The 20,607-nt window shown below is 44.7% G+C and overlaps 1 protein-coding gene across 1 annotated transcript in view; it reads left to right on the top strand.

Moving 5' to 3' along the window:
- The window catches only part of LONP2 (lon peptidase 2, peroxisomal), a 139,601-nt gene that overhangs the window by 36,951 nt on the left and 82,043 nt on the right, over positions 1-20,607 (top strand). Inside the window, exon 7 of the mRNA XM_029075905.2 lies at positions 5,286-5,544. Coding sequence (XP_028931738.1) covers positions 5,286-5,544 — 259 coding nt within the window. The remainder of the gene's footprint in view (positions 1-5,285; positions 5,545-20,607) is intronic.

Below are 20,607 nucleotides of genomic sequence, written 5' to 3'. Positions count from 1 at the left end.
GTGAGACTTCTTAATCCCAATGTTTTAGCTGATGGTAATAATAATAAATGTGGTATTAAGCGCTTAGTATATATGTCTATTCATGTCTCTCCTATTCTCAACCCCATGGCCCCCTCCAGCTATCACCCCCTCTCCCTCCTACCATTCCTTGAGCGGGTCATCTGTACTCGCTGTCTCAAGTTCCTCTCCTCCAATTACTCCTTGACTCCCTCCAGTATGGCATCCGTCCCCTTCACGCCACAGAAACCATGCTCCAAAAGTTTACCAGTGATCGCCTTCTTGCCAAATCCAACGGCCTCTTATTATTATTATGAAGTGTCGTCGAGTCGTTTCCGATTCATAGCGACTCCCTGGATGTACTTTCTTGAGAATGTCCTGTTCTCTGCTATAATCCACCACCTTTCTAATGGTTCTTCTGTCATCATTGCTGTGGTCCCTATCCATCAGGCTGCTGGTCTGCCTCTTCCACATTTTCCCTGGACTTTTCTTAGCATTAGTGTCTTCTCCAGACAATTAGTCCTCCTGATTATGTGTCCAAAATATGCTAATCTAAGTCGAGTCATTTGGCCTTCCAAAGACCACTTTGTTTCATTTGCTCCAAAATCCATTTGTTTGTGGTTTGTTTTTTGGCCAGTCCATGGTATTCGCAAAAGCCTCTCCAGTACCACATTTCAAAAGAATCGATGTTCTTTCTGTCCTGTTTTTTCACTGTCCAGCTTTTGGATCCATACATTGCCACTGGAAACACCACAGTTGACAGTTCGTATTTTTGTGGAAATTCTTACATCAGCACATTTCATGACTTTTTCCAGGTTCTTCATAGCAAGTCTTCCTAATATTAATCTTTGGCATATTTCTTGGCTACTAGTTCCTTTATTATAGATTATCTCTCTCAGGAGAGAAAAAATGGCCTCTATTCCATTCTAGTACTCCTTCCTTGGCCTCTCAGCTGCCTTCTACCTTATTGACCACCCCTTTCTCCTGGAAATATTATCCACCCTTAGCTTCACTGATACTATCCTCTCCTGGTTCTCCTCCTATCTCTGTAGCAGCTCAATTTCAGTCTCTCTTTTGCAGGCTCTTCCTTTTCCTCCCACCCCCTAACTGTGAGGGTCCCTCAAGGTTAGTTCTGTTCTCCATATACGCCACTCACGTTGGCTCCTATGGCTTCAACTACTCCCTCTATATGAATGATACCCAAATCGACATCTCCAGCCTTGATCTCTCTCCCTCTCTGCAGTCTCACATTTCCTCCTGGTGCAGTGGGAAAAGCCCGGGCTTGGGAGTCAGAGGTCACGGGTTCGAATCCCAGCTCTGCCACTTGTCAGCTCTGTGACTGTGGGCAAGTCACTTCACTTCTCTGTGCCTCAGTTACCTCATCTGTAAAATGGGGATTAACTGTGAACCTCACGTGGGACAACCTGATTACCCTGTATCTACCCCAGCACTTAGAACAGTGCTCTGCACATAGTAAGCACTTAACAAATGCCAACATTATTATTATTATTATTATCATTATTTAAAGTACTCAGTCATCTTGCCCCATCCTACCTCACTTTGCTACTCTCCTACTTCAACCCAGCCCACACACTTTGCTCCTCTAATGCCAGCCTACTCACTGTAGTGCAGTAAGACCTTGGGAAAGTACAGTAGAAGTTAGCAGACCTAGTCCCTGACCTCAAAGAGTTGACATTCTACCAGGATGACTGGCACTGATTTTCAGAGTGGAAGAAAGAGGAAAAGAACGTATGTCTTGATAATAATGGTCATGGTATTTCTTAAGCAGTTCCTAGCTTCCAAGCACTGGGGTAGATATAAAATAATCTGGTCCCACATGGGGCTCACCATCTAAGTAGTAGGGAGAACAAGTATTGAATGCCTATTTTGCAATTGAGCTAACTGAAGCACAGAGAAGTTAAGTGATTTGCCCAAGGTCACACAGCAGACAAGTCGCAGACCTGGGATTAGATTGGATCTATGCTCCTTCTACTAGGGCACACTGCTTCTCATATACCCCAGTTAGTGCTTAAGTATGTATTTACGTACAAAGATCCTATAGAAGTTTGCAAAGTCAACAGTGCTCGGATGGTGCAGAAGTGCTTAGTGGGTAGTTGGAGGACTGGAACCTGGGTAAGGTAGAAATTAATTGGACAAGGCCTCCTGGAGGAGATGTGGTTTCAGGACGATTTCTTTGAAGATGGGCAAATCTGTGGCCTCTCAGGCTCCAGGTAGGAAGAAGTTCCAATCAGAGGAATGGGTGTGGGCTAGGAAGTCACTGGTGGGAAAAGCAAGTCTGAGGCAAAGTAGATGGATTAGCTTGAGAGGAGCAAAATGTCCTGATTATGGTGAGAAGAGAATGTGCAAGTGGGAAGGAGTTTCTGCTTGGTGTGGAGATGAATATTTAGGCTTTGGGAATTTCCGAGGAATGTGGGCACAAATGCAGAGTGTTTTAGAAAAAAGATCTGGGCAGCAGAGTGAAACATGGACCAAAGAGGGGCAAGGCAGGGTACTTAGCAAGAAGACTGGTGCAGTATTCAGGTTGGCCCATTTATAATATGAGTGTAAGCTACTTGTTGTTATGTGCATGTCAGGAGTTGGCTGGGTTGAGGAGACGGTGTTTTTTTTTGTTGTTTTTACCCCAAATTTTCTTCAGAAAGTTGTGCCTTAGAGCAGAAATTTGTATACTCTTAAAATGCTACTGACAACTCGTGAACAACTTTTTGTCAGTCACAACCTAGCGAAGATGCAAATTGTTCTTATCAGTAACTCCTGAGCATAGTAGAGAAGCAGCATGCCTCAGTGGAAAGAACCCGGGCTTGGGAGCCAGAGGTCATGAGTTCGAATCCCAGCTCTGCCACTTGTCAACTGTGGGACTGTGGGCAAGTCACTTCACTTCTCTGGGCCTCAGTTCCCTCATCTGGAAAATGGGGATTAAGACTGTGAGCCTCACGTGGGACAAGCTGATTACCCTGTATCTACCCCAGCGCTTAGAACAGTGCTCTGCACATAGTAAGCGCTTAAATACCAACATTATTATTAGTAGTAGTAGTAGGGGAGGGTAATCTAGATCCTCTGCGGCTCCTTCTTTCAGTTTTCTTTGGTTCTTCTGACCTTCTGGATTTATCTGAGCCATTTTCTCTGTTAGAAAGTGTGCCAAAAAATTAGTTCTTTATTGTGTTTGTGCCATTTACCTTTCATCCACCAGTTAGGGTATCAGAATTCGTTATTCAAGAATAAACGCACTCATCATAGTTGCTTAGAGAGTTTCTCCTCTGGATCATGATATTAGTATTATCCTGTGGAAAATGCAGCCTCTTAAGGTAGAATCCCAACTGTCTTGTTCATTTTTGTTTCCAACCCATTTAACATATCTCATGAGAATTTAAATTGCCTGGGCATATTGGTGACCTCGGTTAAAAATAGGGCACTAGATGTAGAATCAGAACCTGTAGAAATGGCTTCCCCTTGATCAGTCTTCTGCCTTGAACAAAACCAATCTAGTCAAGCAGGAGTTACTTTTTAAAATAAAATGAGTGTAGACATTTCAAAGACCTAGAAATTATCTCTGCCTTTACAATACGGTAGTATCCCGCTGCTGCTGTTAATCACTAAACCCTTTTAGGCAAGTTTCGTCCAAGGCTCCCAGGAGATGCTTTTCTAGATTAGACTGTGAGCCCGTCATTGGGCAGGGATTGTCTCTATCTGTTGCCGAATTGTACATTCCAAGCTCTTAGTACAGTGCTCTGCACGTACTAAGCGCTTAATAAATACTATTGAATGAATGGAACTTAATTGTTTTTCTTGTGCCAGAGTTTCCTTCACAATACTTCCTAAATCTGCCTCTTCATCTCTGCTCCTAAGACTCAACTTTTGCCATCTTCCAGCATGTTGCTGTTTCAAACACTTGACTCCCCTCCTCAAAAACCTCCAAGGCTAACAACTTATTTCCCCACTTCAAGTTGAAATTCCAAACTGACAGAATCAAGGCTCTCCACCAGGTGTCTCTTTATCTTTCTGCTTTCTTGTCACACTCTTCACTCCTCCTTGGGAAACCTACTAGCTGCACCACTCTCAAATCCATGTCTCCGATCCATTGCGTTTGTCCTTTGCCCTTCCTAGATCTCCCTCTGGGTCAGTATTATTTATTGAGTGCCTGTCATGTGCAGAGTACTGTATCAAGTACTTGGAAGGATACATCAGAAGCAAAAGTCACCACCCCCATCCTCAAGAAACTTCAAAGATAATAGAATCAAATCTTACTGCTTCAGTTCTGTCCTTGATTCTTCTAGAATATCTCTAGACAGAGAGGCAAGATGGTCTAGTAGAAAGAGCATAAGGCTGAGAGTCAGGAGACACAGGTTCTAATCCCAGCTCTTTCACTGGACTACTGTTTGACCTTGGGTAAATTAGCCAACCTCTTTGTGCCTCAATCTCCCCACCTGCAGCTGTGAGTCTTGTGGCGAACAGGAGCTGTTGTAGAGGATTGATTATTGTACATCTACTCTGGGATTATCAATCAGTTAGTGATATTTATTGAACCCTTACTGTGTGCAGTAAACTACTAAGCGCTTGGGATTGCAGCACAGTTCGATAGAGTTGTAGGCACCATCCCTACCCACAGAGAGTTTACAGTTCAGAGGAGGAGACCGACAATAAGATTAACTAGAGCTGTGGGAAATGGGAGAGTATAAGGATATGTCCATAAGTGCTGTGGGGTGAATACCAAGTGCGTGAATGATACAGTTCTGTTTACACAGGTGGTGCGCATGGGAAGGCAAATAGGGGAGGTCAGGGAAGGCCCATTGAAGGAGATGTGATTTTAGTGCGGAACTGAAGGTTGGGAAAGCGAGGCCTCTCAGGTATGAAAGGGAGGGGATTCCAGGCCAGGGTTTCTTGCTGAAGAATCATCCGGGGATCTCTTCGAGGTGGACAAGTCCGACAGGAATCCGGAAAAACGGCTGGCCGCTGCATGCCACAAAGGCCGTTGCAGCCTCCCTGTTACCGCCAGTTGGTTTATGGCAAAAAACCTAACGGTGGTATTTATTGAGTGCTTACTGTGTACCGAACTGGGAAAATACAATGCAGCAGAGTCGGTTGACGCGATCCCAACCCACAGGAGCTTGCAATCCACAGGGGGAGAAACTGAAGACCGGCACTACGACGACACTACGGTATTGGCACTCTGCCGGGTTTGAGAAGATTGATTTGACAGTTACAGCATTCATCCCACTGTTGCTACAAGATTCTTTAGTATGAATGCTCAATCTGCTCTTGTTGCTTGACAGATCGCCTGGATATCCGGGCAGCCAGGATTCTTCTGGACAATGACCATTATGCCATGGAGAAGTTGAAGAAGCGAGTTCTGGAGTACTTAGCCGTCAGGCAGCTGAAGACCAATCTGAAGGGACCCATCCTCTGCTTCGTAGGCCCACCTGGCGTTGGCAAAACCAGCGTGGGACGGTCAGTAGCAAAGACCCTGGGTCGAGAGTTCCACAGGATTGCGCTGGGAGGAGTGTGTGACCAATCTGACATTCGCGGCCACAGGTAATTTCCATCTAGTGGATCGTTCTCTGTTCATTTTCTACACAGAACCTCAGTCGAACGATCGATCGATGGTGTCGACTGAGCCTTTATTGTGTGCAGAGCACTATACTAAGCACTTGAGAGAATACAGTATAACAGATATGTGGAAAGGTTCCTTGCCCTCGAGGAGTTTATGGTCTAGAGGGAGAGGTAGACATTAATATCAGCGTGGGTCAGTGGAAAGAGCCCGGGCTTGGGAGTCAGAGGTCATGGGTTTGAATCCCGGCTCTGCCACTGGTCACCTGTGTGACTGTGGGCAAGTCAATTAACTTCTCTGTGCCTCAGTTACCTCATCTGTAAAATGGGGATTAAGACTGTGAGCCTCATGTGGGACAATCTGATTACCCTTAGAACAGCGCTTAGAACAGTGCTCTGCACATAGTAAGCGCTTAACAAATACCAACATTATTAATATAAATATACAGATATGTACATAAGTGCTGTGGGGCTGAGAGTAGGGTGAATAGCAAATGCTCAGAGGGTATGGATCCAGGTGTTAGTCCTAGAGAATTCCTCTAGTTCAATCCACTGTGTCCAGTTGGAACTGTTCCTAGACCATTTAGGCCAGTGGGTTTAGTCCCATTCTAATATCATTCCTTAAATCACTCCTAATTCTAAACTCTATACTCCACTCAAAGGTAATTGAAAGTTCTTTTGAAGGCAGAGACCACATTTGCTTTCTGTCTTAAGTTCTCATTGCTGTCGGCTTGATGGCGTGATGCCAGTGAACAGACCAAAATCTCTCCTGCAATTTAATTCCATTTTCTTTTGTCACTCCCTCAGTGAAGATGGAGAAGAGTTATACTGGAATGAGAAAGGTGGTTAATAAAAAGAAAGGTGAACACCACCATTAAAGCATTACTCAGAGCAAAAATTTGTTATTGCGTTTGCTCTTAGGCCATTTCCCTCAACACGCCTGGGATAATGATTCTGGATAAAAATGTTTGTGATGATCTTTGACCGCTTTTTATCCTCTTTCTAACAAGTTATCTATTTGCTCAACTTAGCTTCATCTGGCTTTAGTTACTAGGGGAAAAGTTACAAGGTAGGAATCAACAAAAGAGTTTCTATTTGTCAGAAAGTATACCTATAAAATATGTGCTAAAACTGAAAGCTGGCTAAAAAAAGAACATTTGAACCCTGTTAAATACATTCAAGGCCCAGGCTACAAAGGCTCAAATTTGTGAAAATTCCATTTTCTTTATATCAGAAGCCTTCTCTCCAAAAAATCCTACCACCTTTAAATTTCTGATTTAAATGTGGAGATCTTTCTTCCTTTCTCTGCTTTCTGTTGCTTGATTCACCTGCTAACAGGCACCCCGATCCTCTGAAAAAGGGGGTGGGCCAAAGAGGAGGATAGCAGTAAAGCTCTATAAAATAGGAATGTGGGGACTCAGGTGGGGGCACAGCTTTGGTGGCTTCCATCACAGCCTGAGACTTGGCTGGCCGCCTTCTGACAAGCCCACTACAGTTTGCTCGCCCGTGAGATAGTGTTTTCTATTTCTTCCATTGGATAGTAATACGGGGGAGTTCTCCTCTAACACCGGGGCTCTGTTCTTGAAGGACCCCTTGCTTCAGGAAAATTGGGTTCCAGTAACCTTCGAATCGTGGAACGTGGGTGGTGGGGGTTGATGGTCAAAAATACAAGTATGGCCATTTTTCGAGTCAACCTCTTTTATTATCATATGAACATTACAAAGAGAATTGTGCCACTCACTACTCTTTTACTGTGTGAAACACTGTAAAGTTGCAGGCACGCAAAAGAAACGCACAGGATGGTAATAAAGCTGAGGCAGAGGCTGGGAATCACTCAGTCAAGCAGCATCACTCCCTTGTTTGTGCCCAGCCTTTCCTCCCCGTACCGAAACTACTTTGAGTCAAATTCTACAAGAAGGGGCTCAATGTTGTAGAAGAATGTTCTCTTTTTTTCTGTCACATATCCAAGTCTTATAATAGTAACAGCTGTGTTACAGCAGGACTGAATGTACCATCTAGTCTAACTTTTTTTATTTAAGTCTTGATCTCTTTGTTAGTTACAGGACCCAGTTTTTTAAATTATTTTGTTATTTTTAGATTTATCCACATCCTTGTCATCTTTTTGTGTTTTTTGTCATAATAATTATGGTATTTGTTAAGCGCTTACTGTGTGTCAAGCATTGTTCTAAGCACTGGAGTAGATACAAGGTAATCAGGTTGTCCCTTGTGGGGCTCACAGTCTTAGTCCCCATTTTCCAGATGAGGTAACTGAGGCACAAAGAAGTTAAATGACTTGCCCAAGGTGACACAGCAGACAAGTGGCGGAGCCAGGATTAGAACCCACTTCCTCTGACTCCCAAGCCGGTCTTTCCACAAAGCCGCACTGCTTCTCATGTTGTTTTATCTCTTCTTATGCATCTGGTGGTAGTCCCCTATCCCTCTATTTGTTCTTAGGTTTTGAACCTCTTGAGGCCCAGAGACCATGTTTAATTCTCACTAGTATAATCTTTCCCAGTGTTTAGTACAATGTTCTGCACATAGGTGTGTAATAAACCCAATTATTAAATACTACTATTCCTATAATTACTATTAATGCACTTGACCGCTATCTTCTTCTCTCCCTGCCCACCATCTTCAATTGCACACTCTCCGATGGCTTCTTTCCCACTGCTTTCAAACATACCTGTGTATCCCCCATCCTAAAAACACCTTCTCTAGTCCCTGAAGCCCCCTTCAGTTTTCAGCCCATCTCTCTCCTTAAAATTAATTCCTTCACAAACTCCTTGAGGAGTTGTCTACGCTTCCTGCCTCATTTCCTCTCCTCTGTCGCATTTCTTGACTCTCTTCAGTCTGGCTGTTACCCCGTCACCTCATGAAAACTTCCCTCTCCAAAGTCACCAGTGATCTCTTTCTTGCCAAATCCAGTATTTTCAACTCCATCGTAATTCTCCTAGACCTCTCGGTTGCCTTTGACACTGTGGACCTCCCCCGCTCCCCCTTCGTCTGTAAACACTATCTAACCTGGGCTTCACTGTCGTTGTCTTCTCCAGGTTCTCCTCCTAGCTCTCTGGCTGCTCCTTCTCAGTTTCTTCTGTGGGCTGCCCCTCTGTCTCCCACCCCCTAACTGCGGGAGTCCCTCAAGGCTCAGTTCTCGGTCCCTTTCCATTCGTCTACACCCACTTCCTTGGAGAACTCATTTGCTCCCACAGCTTCAACTGCCATCTCTACACAGATGACTCCCACATTGACCTCTCCACCCCTGAGCAATCCTTCTCCGCAATCCCACATGTCCTCCTGCCTTCAGGACATCTCTTCTCGGATGTCCAACCAACACCTCAAATTTAACACGCCCAGAACTGCTCATCTTCTCATCCAGACCCTGTCTTTCCCCAGACTTTTCCATCACTGTAGACATCACCAGCTTCCTTGTCTCTCAAGCCTGTAACCCAGAGTGGCTCAGTGGAAAGAACCCGGGCTTGGGAGTCAGAGGTCATGGGTTCTAATCCCGGCTCTGCCACTTGTCAGCTGTTTGACTGTGAGCAAGTCACTTAACTTCTCTGTGCCTCAGTTCCCTCATCTGTGAAATGGCGATTAAGACTGTGAGCCTCACGTGAGACAACCTGATTACCCTGTATCTACCCCAGTGCTTAGAACAGTGCTCTGCACATAGTAAGCGCTTAACAAATACCAACATTATTATAACCCTGGTATTATCTTCAATTCACACCTCATTCAAGGTGCATATTCATTCAGGCACCAAATTTGGCTGGTTTTTCCTTCATAACATCTCTAGACTCCCCTCTTCCTCTCCATTCAAGTTGCCACCATGCTGGTCCAAGCCCTTATGTTATTATTACAGTTATCATTGTATACCCCTTGTATCATTGTATACACATAGCCCTTCCTATGTGTCAAACGCTTGGAGTAGATATGAGATAATCAGATCGGATACAGTCCCTGTCCCACATGGGGCTCACAGTCTAAATAGGAGGGAGAATGGGTAGCAGATCCCCATTTAGCAGATGAGGGAACTGTGGCACAGAGTAGTTAAATGACTTGCCCAAGGGCGGACAGCGGACAGCTGGCAGAGCTGGGATTAGAATCCAGGTCACCTGACTCCCAGGTCCGTGCTCTTTCCATTAGGCCATCCCGCTTCCCCCATACGTCCCACCTTGATTTCTGCATCAGCCTCCTCACCCACCTCCTTGCCTCCGGTCTAAACTCATTCCCACCATACTCTCTTGTACTGCGTAGATCATTTTTCTAACAGACTGTTCGGTCCACTTCTTTTCCACTCCTTAAAAACCTCCAACAGTTGCCCGCCCATCTCTGCATCAAAGAGAAACTCTTTACCATTGACTTTAAAGTACTCAGTCAGCTCTCCCTTGCCTACTTAGCTTCGCTACTGTCTACGATCCAGCCTGAACACTTCACTCCTCTGACACCAACCTGCTCACTGTATCAGAGAAGCAGCATGGCTCAGTAGAAAGAGCCTGGGCTTGGGAGTCAGAAGCCATGGGTTCTAATGCCGGCTCTGCCACTTGTCAGCTGTGTGACTGTGGGCAAGTCACTTCACTTCTTTGTGCCTCAGTTACCTCATCTGTAAAATGGGTATTAACTGTGAGCCTCACGTGGGACAACCTGATGACCCTGTATCTACCCCAGTGACCCTGTATCTACCCCAGTGCTTAGAACAGTGCTCTGCACATAGTAAACGCTTAAATACCAACATTATTATTATTATTATCAGTCTCACCTGTCTCACTGACGTCCCCTTGCTCACATCCTCCCTTTAGCACAGAATTACCTTCACCTTCATATCTGAAAAATGACCACTCTCCCCATCTTCAAAGCCCTATGAAAATCACATCTCCTTTTTTCTTCTTGGGGTATTTAAGTGCTTACTATGTGCCAGACGCTGAACTAAGCACAGAGGTAGATACGAAGTTATCAGATTGGACTCAGTCCTTGCCCCATGTGGGCTCACAGTCATGATTCCCATTTTACAGATGAGGTAACTGAGGCGTGAAGAAGTTAAGTAAATTTGCCCAAAGTCACAAAGCAGACGAGTGGCGGATCTGGCATTAGAAATCAGATCCTTCTGTCTCCCAGACTTGGGCGCTATCCACCAGGTCACACTCCTGCTCAAGAGCAGCCTCCTTCAAGAGGCCTTCCCCAACTCTCCTTTCATTTACCCACCTATTTACCTTCCCTTCTGCATCGCCTAAGAGAGCATCGGTTAAGAGAAGCAGCATGGCTCAGTGGAAAGAGCCCGGGCTTTGGAGTCAGAGGTTGTGGGTTCGAATCCCGGCTCTGCCACCTGTCAGCCGTGTGACTGTGGGCAAGTCACTTAACTTCTCTGTGCCTCAGTGACCTCATCTGTAAAATGGGGATTAAGACTGTGAGCCCCATGTGGGACAACTTGATTCCCCTGTGTCTACCCCAGCGCTTAGAACAGTGCTCGGCACATAGTAAGTGCTTAACAAATACCAACATTATTATTATTATTATTATTATTATTATTATTATCGCCTGGGCACTTGGGTCTGTACCCCTTAAAAGCACTTGATTCTCTCCCAACGTCAGCCTTGTATCACCCGTAAGCACTCTGACACTCAATCCATCCCAGCCCTACTGCACTTCTCTACATATCCTTATACTCTGCCCTTCCCATGTCTGTAATATATTTTAGAGTCTGTTTCCCTAACGAGACTATAAGCTCCTTGGGCAGGAATCATGTCTGTCAACTTAATTATATTGTAGTAGTAATATTATTCATTAAGCACTTACTCTGTGTACTTTCCCAAGCACTTAGTTCAGTGCTCGGTACGTAGAAAGCGCTCAATAAATACCAATCATTCAGTCGTGTTTATTTTTTTTTTGATGAAGCATTCATTCATTGTCATGTTTATTGGGCGCTTACTGCATGCGCTTGGGAAAGTTACAATGCAACAATAAACAGTGATATTCCATACCCATAAGGTGCTTAAAGTCTAGAGGTGGGCAGACAGGCATCAATACAAATAAAGTTACAGTTATGTACCTAAGTGCTGTGGGGCTGAGAACGGGGAGGAGCAAAAGGGAGCAAGTCAGGGCGACACAGAAGGCAGTGGGAGATGAGGAAAAGTGGGGCTTAATCTGGGAAGGCCCCTTGGAGGAGATAATAATGTTGGTATTTGTTAAGCACTTACTATGTGCAGAGCACTATTCTAAGCACTGGGGTAGATACAGGGTAATCAGATTGTCCCACATGAGGCTCACAGTCTTAATCCCCATTTTACAGATGAGATAACTGAGACACAGAGAAGTGAAATGACTTGCCCACAGTCACACAGCTGACAAGTGGCAGAGCTGGGATTCAAACCCATGACCTCGGACTCCCAAGCCCGGGCTCTTTCCACTGAGCCACGAGATGTGCCTTCAATAAGGTTTTGAAGGGGAGGAGAGTGATTGTCTGGCTGATTTGAGGAGGGAGGGCGTTCCTGGTCAGAGACCGGTCACGGGCTAGGGGTCGGCGGCGAGACAGGTGAGAGAGAGGCCCAGTGAGAAGGTTAGCACTAGAGGAGCGAAGTGTACCACCTGGGTTGTTGAAGGAGAGTAGCAAGGTGAGGAAGAAGGGGGCAAGGTGATGGAGGGCTTTAAAGCCATTGGTGAGGAGTTTTTGTTTGTTATGGAGGTGCATGGGCAACCACTGGAGTTTTTTGATTACTCCTTTTTTTGATTATTGATTGATTATTACCACTGCTGGTAGTATTGGAATGTGTGCCAATCCGTCAATCGAGTTGGTAGATATCCCTGTCCACAAGGAGCTTACAGTCTACGGGGGGAAGAGACATTAAAATAGATTAGGCATACAGAAACAGTCTGACACTGTGGGTAGAGCAGAGGCCTGGGAGTCAGAAGGTCCTGGGTTCTAATCCCAGCTCCGCCACTTGTCTATCGTGTGTGACCTTGGACAAGTCACTTCACTTCTCTGTGCCTCCATTACCTTACCATTGCTTCTCCATTAGAGAAGCAGCGTGGCTCAGTGGAAAGAGCACGGGCTTTGGAGTCAGAGGACATGAGTTTGAATCCCAGCTTTGCCACTTGTCAGCTTGTCAGCTGTGTGACTGTGGGCAAGTCACTTAACTTCTCTGTGACTCAGTTCCCTCATCTGTAAAATGGGGATGAAGACTGTGAGCCCCACGTGGGACAGCCTGATTCCCCTGTGTCTACCCCAGTGCTTAGAACAGTGCTCTGCACATAGTAAGTGCTTAACAAATATCAACATTATTATTAACATTATTACCTCATCTGTAAAATGGAGATTAAGACTGTGAGCCCCTTGTGGGACAGGCACTGTGTCCCACCTGATGAGCTTGTATCCACTCTAGCGCTTCGAACGGTGTTAGACAAAGCGCTTAGATAAGGGCTTAAATACTATTAAAAAAAGGAATGTAATAGAGTATAAGAATATTTACACACGTACTATGGAATTGGGCTGAGTTTCAGTGTACTTAAGGGATACATAGCCAAGTACGAAGTTGACACAGAGGGGAGGCGGATGTGAACCCATCTTTGGGCAGGGATTGTCTCTATCTGTTGCCGAATTGTACATTCCAAGCGCTTAGTACAGTGCTCTGCACATAGTAAGTGCTCAATAAATACTATTGAATGAATAGGGGAAATACAGGGCTTAGCCTGGGAAAGCTTTTTTTTTATTTAGGAGATATTTTTAAGGGGATTTTGCAAGTGGGAAGAGTGGAGAGTGTCCGTGTCAAAATATCGAAGAAGCTTCACGAGGCGAGGGAACCTATATTTTATTGGGAAAAACAGCTGCGTCCAAGTCCCGAGTATACCAACCAGCCATCATTAAATATACGTTGTTGGCGAACACCAGAGACCGAGAGTAGTGATGGCGTCTCCCATCGAGAACCAGAAGCCGTGCCAGGAACTGATTATAGCGCGAGTGGTTTATGCAGGGGCCCTGGCACTTTCTCATCCTTGCCGGTCTTTTCACCCCCTTCTCCCACCCCAGTTGTAGGGAGTGGGGGGCCAAGGGGGCATTGAGTGAGTAGGCAGTCGGGGTCGCAGTCCAGCGGGAGAAATCCAAGATTATTCACGCAGGACGCCTTTATGGCCAAAATGACCACAATACACTGCCGACGCTATGCCCAAATGTATCCCAGCAGGCCTGCTTTGTCGGCCACTGTGGTCTTCCCTTTGGCCTGCTATTTTTCTATTTTAGCAGGGAGCTAGTCTGCTAATTCTGTTGTACTCTCTCTTGAACAGTGCTTAGTGCAGGGTTCTGCACCCAGTCACCCAAGTCAGTGCTCATGAAATACCACTGATTGATTGACACCCGGGTTTTAGAGAAGCAGTGTGGTGCAGTGGAAAGAGCCCAGGCTTGGGAGCCAAAGGTCATGGGCTTGAATCCCGTCTCTTCCACCTGTCAGCTGTGTGACTGTGGGCACGTCACTTCACTTCTCTGTGCTTCAGTTCCCTCATCTGTAAAATGGGGATTAAGACTGTGAGCCTCATGTGGGACAATCTGATTACCCTGTATCTACCCCAGCGCTTAGAATAGTGCTCTGCACGTAGTAAGCGCTTAAAAAATACCAACATTACCTCCAGTGGTTGCCTATCAACCTCTACACAAAACAAAAACTTCTCACTCTAGCCTTCAAGGCTCTCCATCACCTTGCCCCTTCCTACCTCTCCTCCCTTCTCTCTTTCTACCGCCCACCCCGCACGCTCCGCTCCTCTGCCACCCACCTCCTCACCGTCCCCCGTTCTCGCCTATCCCGCCGCTGACCCCCCGACCATGTCCTCCCACGCTCCTGGAACACCTCCCTCCTCACCTTCGCCAAACTGATTCTCTTCCCTTCTTCAAAACCCTACTTAAAGCTCACCTCCTCCAAGAGGCCTTCCCAGACTGAGCTCCCCTTTTCCCTCTGCTCCTTCTACCCCCCCCTTTACCTCTCCACAGCTAAACCCTCTTCTCCCCCCTTTCCCTCTGCTCCTCCCCCTCTCCCGTCCCATCCCCTCAGCACTGTACTCGTCCGCTCAACTTCATTACCCTATTTATTTTGTTAATGAGATGTACATCACTTTGATTCTATTTATTTGCTATTGTTTTAGTAAGATGTTCTTCCCCTTGATTCTATTTATTGCCATTGTTCTTGTCTGTCTTCCTCCCCCGATTAGACTGTAAGCCCGTCAAAGGGCAGGGACTGTCTCTATCTGTTACCGATTTGTACATTCCAAGCGCTTAGTACAGTGCCCTGCACATAGTAAGTGCTCAATAAATACTATTGAATGAATGAATGAATGAATTATTAGTAGTCCAGGGATTCAACCACAGGAAAAAGGAGTTCATCTGACTCGCCCCTCCCCTTGGGTGGCTCAATGATTTTCTCTTCTGTCAGCTGCCACTAGAGGTTGTTCGACACTTCCGTTAAGGCAGCGAGCCTCAGTGCTAACAAACCAGTTCTGCTGAAGAACTGAGTCACCCACCTGTGTCCACAAAGCTTTCAGAGGATCCTGCCAGAGGAGCAAGCGTTGATCCTAAGGCTTAGCGTCTCTCTGAAAGGCCCGCAGCTTCTGTCGGTTCATTGCCCTCTTTCTTTCATTCACTTCCTAATGGTGTAAAAATTCCCAGATGGCCCTGGGCCGGTGCAGATTGGGAGTGGCAGAGAGAGACCAGGAGCAAACTCCTTTCATAACATTCCCGATCCTGTGGATATCCTCAGACTTTTCCTTACTAGCTGTGTTTCACCAAATTCTTGCAGTACAAACGGAGGGCTGAACGAGTTGAGAATCTGCAACTTGGAATCTGATTTCGATTCCGGGGGGGACAGCTACAACATTTTCTGAACGTAAATTATATGGCAGGGGCAGAGGTGTTCGCGGCCAAAGACTTGCCACGAAAGCACCCAAAGGATGCTAATTATGTAAAGTAATTGGTACCAAAGCTGGTTTGGAAAGTGTAATGGTAGAAAAAATTGGTCTTGGCTCATGCCCAGTTTTGTTTGGCTCTTCAAACTCTCTTCCTCTTCACTTAACCAAACCAGCCACAGTTTGGTTAATCTGTATTTGGCTAAGCCATTTCGTTGTATAGTCACACAGGTACTAATCCTGTTGTCTTTAAAAATAGGCCCTCTTTTGGAATAAGGCACCGAGATCTGATTCTGACTCTTACTTTAGATCGCTCTATCTTTTTATGTGGTTCCTACTGTGCGTTCGGAACAGGCTTGAATAGCGTTACAGGACCTCACTCCTGCCACGGACCTTTTGCCAGACAACATGTGTCCGGCGATTTTACCACTGAACAAAAATAGTTAAAAAATGTGCTAAACTGCCCATCTAGGAAGTCCCTACCCAGTAGATGTGGAGGCCGAAACCTATGCCAAAAATGTTCTCTGACCTTGTTGGCCTGCGAAGCGGTCTTAGTGAATCAGATTTTAGATCCACCTCAGTGCCGGGTGATGCACAGATGCCATTACAGTAGGCGTGATTCAGAACAGCTGCAGCAATCTTTTCTCAGGCGATTGGAGCCTGTCTCCCATCTACCTCTTTAAGAATTGAAGCTTTTGGGGAAGTGGCCACCTCTTTGGACTTTGCTTTTTGAGACCGGAAGGTAGCTAAGGGGAAAAGGAGCTGTAGCTGGTTGCAATACTGAGGATGGGCGGGGTTGTTGGAAGCGTGCAGTTCCACGTGACGATTAAATAAGGCATCCTGGAAACACCCCGGTCTTGCCATTTGAGTGCGGGTCACATGCTCATAGTTGGAGTTCAAGTGAATTCTTGTTTTTCCTTAGCCTGAGTAGCCCCTACTGTTCTGCATTCTTAAAATAGCCGGATAAAAACAGCTGCTTTATCAGGCATCCTCCAACTCTCTTGACTTTCACCACTCACCCTTCTCCCTAGGGGGACAGAACTATCTGTTTTCAGAAAAGAGAGCTTCACCTGGAGCATGTTTTTTTTTTTTAACTCCCTTCTTTTTTTAGGGTGATAATATTAGAGGAGAAAAAGAAAAATGACATTTTTTTCTTGGTTTAAATTCAAATCTGAAGTAAAAAATCATTAATCCCTGCAAATATAGTCAACTGTGTTTTTACTCAGATTTTTTGGATGAATTAAATGTTTGAGCAGTTTATTGCTCATCTGCAGATTAGAAGAGGCGCACAGGCAATATTTATGCTTTGAAGTGACCAATAGATTTTAAAACTACTGATATTGTGTCTATGTAGGTTTATTTCATTATAAGTTTTCAGATTCTTCTCTACTTTGTGTTCTTAAGTATCGACCTGCTTTTTTTAACCATCTTTTAAATTTCAGTTACATATTTAAGTACTTTATAACTTCGACTACTTGGCCTAATTTATTAAGGTAAATTGAAATGCCATGAAACCAGATTGTAAAAGTAGATCATTGTCTTTTTAATCATTTAATTGTTTCATGAACCACTTAGCAATATGTTGTTGATTCTCTTTTTGTTGGAATGTACTGATCCAACTCATTTTGAAATGAAAACAAATGAAATACAATGCTGACCATGTGTTCAAATGATGGAATTAAATCATGGGCAGGACATTTAGCAGCCAACTCCCAATGTATTCTGAATAAAAACATATTTCTATGGATTGGGTTAATAAACACCAGAGGTATTCTTGCCTGTCACTTCATCGATCTTAATAATTTCACATTTGCAGTCTGTGATCTTAAGTTTTTATGCTGTAATATAAAATTTTGCCGTGATGTGTATATATATATATATGTGTATATAGGTGTGTACAGAATGTACATGCACAGGAAAAATACTTTGATTATTAAGATTTTTATATTCAAACTCTTGCCAGACATTTGATGACTATATTTTGAATGTTAAATAGTGCTGTAAATTGGTGCCGAAGGGAGAAGTGACTGAACAAATAAAGGGCGATCGGGCAGTGGTTTGTTGAATTGGAACCACTCTATGAAAATCCTGTTTCCAAAAGCTTTCTTAGTTTCTTTCCAAGGAATACCCAGTTATTCAGTCGATGGAATTTAGTGAGTGCAGGACAGTTTACTAAGCGCTTGAGAGGAGAGTACAAAATAATAAAGCGGTAGACACGATTCTTACCCTGAAGGAGCTTACATTCTAATGGAGTAGACAGGCAGTAAAATAAATTACAGATAGCTGAAGAGGCAGAGTATAAAGCTATTTGAAAGTGCTTTCATATTAATGTCTGTCTCCCCCTCTAGACTGTGAGGTCGCTATGAGCAGGGAATGTCTGCAAATTCTCTTGTATTCTCCCAAGTGCTTAGTACAGTGATCTGCACATAGTAAGGGCTCAGTAAATACAGTTGACTGATTGACTGTATGGCTGGGATGGGGTGAATATTTAAGTGCATAAGGGTGATGTGGGGCTGGGGTGGGGAGAAAATCGGAGTGCTTAAGGGGGTTCCAACCCAAGTGCGTAAGCGACCCTAAAGGGAGGGCAGAGAGCTAGGGAAATGTGGGATTAGTCAGGGAAGGCCTCATGGAGATGTGATTTTAATACTCTTTTGAAGATGGAAAGAGTGTTGGTCTGTCAGATACTGAATGGGGAGGGGGTTCCAAGTTTGGGGGAGGGAGGATACGCACATGGGGTCATCAGTGAGACAGACGCGATTGAAGAACCAGAAGGTCATGGGTTCTATTGCCGGCTCCGCTCACTTCACTTCTCTGTGCCTCATTTGCCTCATCTGTAAATTGGGAATTGGTCTGTGAGCCTCACATGGGACAGGGACGGTGTCCAACCTGATTTGCTTGTATCCACTCCAGCACTTAAAACTGTGCCTGGCACATAGTAAGCGCTTAAATATAATTATTAGTGGTAGTAGTACAGTGAGCAGGTTGGCTTCGGAGGCCCCAAGTGGGCGGCCTGGGTTGTAGTGAGAGATAAGCTTAGTGGAAGGAGCACAGGCCTGGAAGTCAGAGGGCTTGGGTTCTAATTCTGTCCCTACCATTTGTCTGCTTTGTGACTTCGGCAAATAATTTCACTACTTTGTGCCTATCACCTTGTCTGTAAAATGAGGTAGCATCTCCATGTGAGTCCTGAACCATGTCCAACCTGATTATCTTGTAAATACCTCAGTGGTAAGTACAATGCAGTGCTTAACAAATACCACTGGAAAAAAAAATTAGGTAGGAGGGGGAGACCTGATGAGTGCCTTAAAGCTCAGAAAAGGAGTGTCTCTTTGATGTGGAGGTTGTTGGACAACAATTGGAGGGTTTTTTTTGAGGAGTGGAAGAGGTAGACTGAACATTTTTTTAAAACAGTGTTCCAGGCATAAGTTTAACCAGAAATGTTTTCAGGGTTTTTAACATTAGGAATTAATTCTTAAGAAATTCATGTTAAGATTTTTTAAGAGACCGATAGGAGCCTCTAAGTAGTCCCCCAAATCAAAAGCCGACCTTAAATTAGAAAGGTAGATTCATTTTTCCCCACATTCCACGTACTGCAGATGAGATGTTAGTAACCACTTAACCTTATTACGAGTGTTTTGTCATGGGCTAATTTATAGCAACAGTATCAGTGGGCCCGAGTACTCAGAGGGCATCTAGAAAACCGGTGTTCCAATTTTAATATTAGTGCCGAAATTGAAATGCTTGCTGGATATAGTTAGGCTATTAATCTGGTAATAGTCTTGAATCTAGACCTGGCTATGGCTCTTTCTTGGAAGCACAAGCTAAACCTGTTTTGTGTGGCATAGAGTAAAATGCCACTGGGTTAACCCAATACTTCTGGATTAAAAATGTTGGGCCCAGCACTCAGCCCAACTTTAGATTGTTCTTTGGACTATCCCAAATAACTTGGCACATAGTAAGGACTTAGAAATACCATCATTATTATTATACAATGCAGATATATACCTCGCTGCTTTTCTATTACAACCCAACCCGTAAACTTCGTGCCTCTAATGCCAGTCTACTCAACTGTACCTCGATCTCGTCTATCTCGCCGCCGACCTCTCGCCCACATCCTGCTTCTGGCCAGGAACGCCCTCCCTCCTTATATCCTGCAGGCAGTTAGTTCCTCTCCCCACCTTCAAAGGTTTATTGAATGCACATCTTCTCCAAAAGGCCTTCCCTGACTAAGCCCTCATTTCCTCTTTTCTCACTCCCTTCTGCATCACCCTGATTTGCTCCCTTCATTCACCCTTCCCTCAGCCCGTAGCCCGTATGTACTTATCTGTAATTTCTTCCTTTGTACTGTCTGTCTCCCCCGCTAGACTGTGAACTCCTTGTTCAGTCATTCAGTAGTATTTATTGGGTGCTTACTATGTGCAGAGCACTGTACCAAGCGCTTGGAATAGACAATTCGGCAACAGATAGAGACAATCCCTGTCCAGTGATGGGATCACAGTCTAATCGGGGGAGACGGACAAAAACAAGACAACAAAATCATGGTAAATAGAATCAAGGGGATGTACATCTCACTAACAAAATAAATAGGGTAATAAAAATATATACAAATGAGCACAGTGCTGAGGGGAGGGGGTTGTGGGCAGGGAATGTGTCTATCCCCTCTGTTATACTGTACTCTCCCAAGCTCTTCGTACCTTACCTTAATGAAGAGGTAGTTTTCAAGAATGATTTGGGAATATAAATGACAGTATTTTAATGCATCATTTTTGAGAAGCCCTGCTGACAGTCACTGTTTATTGGCTAGAGAAATCGTTGTGAGCTGTGGAGTAGCGCCATTCAGCGTACGTTGCTCAGTGTTTTACTGGTATTGTGTATGGAAGATCAATCCGTCGATTAGTATTTGTCAAGCGTTTTCTCTGTGCAGACCACTGGTTTAAGCGCTTGGGAAAGGTCAGTCCAGTAGAGTTGGTACAAGTGATTCCTGCCCACAAAGAGCTGAGAGTCTACAGAGATGATGACCGTGATGGAGCCTGTTGAATAAGCAGAAGGGAATTGCTAACCGGATTAGTGGTTTGTGTAGCGCGCAAGTTAGTAGTCGAGAAAAGAATGCTGATATCTTCTTTTTTGTTTGTTTGTTTTTTTGCTCCCAGGGCAGTTACTGGATATAATTGTGGT

This window comes from Ornithorhynchus anatinus, chromosome 11 (genome assembly GCF_004115215.2).
Source record: "Ornithorhynchus anatinus isolate Pmale09 chromosome 11, mOrnAna1.pri.v4, whole genome shotgun sequence".
In the NCBI taxonomy this organism is placed as follows: Eukaryota; Metazoa; Chordata; class Mammalia; order Monotremata; family Ornithorhynchidae; genus Ornithorhynchus; species Ornithorhynchus anatinus.
Note: the sequence above shows the minus strand (reverse complement) of the source record. Positions and strands in the feature narration are given on the sequence as shown.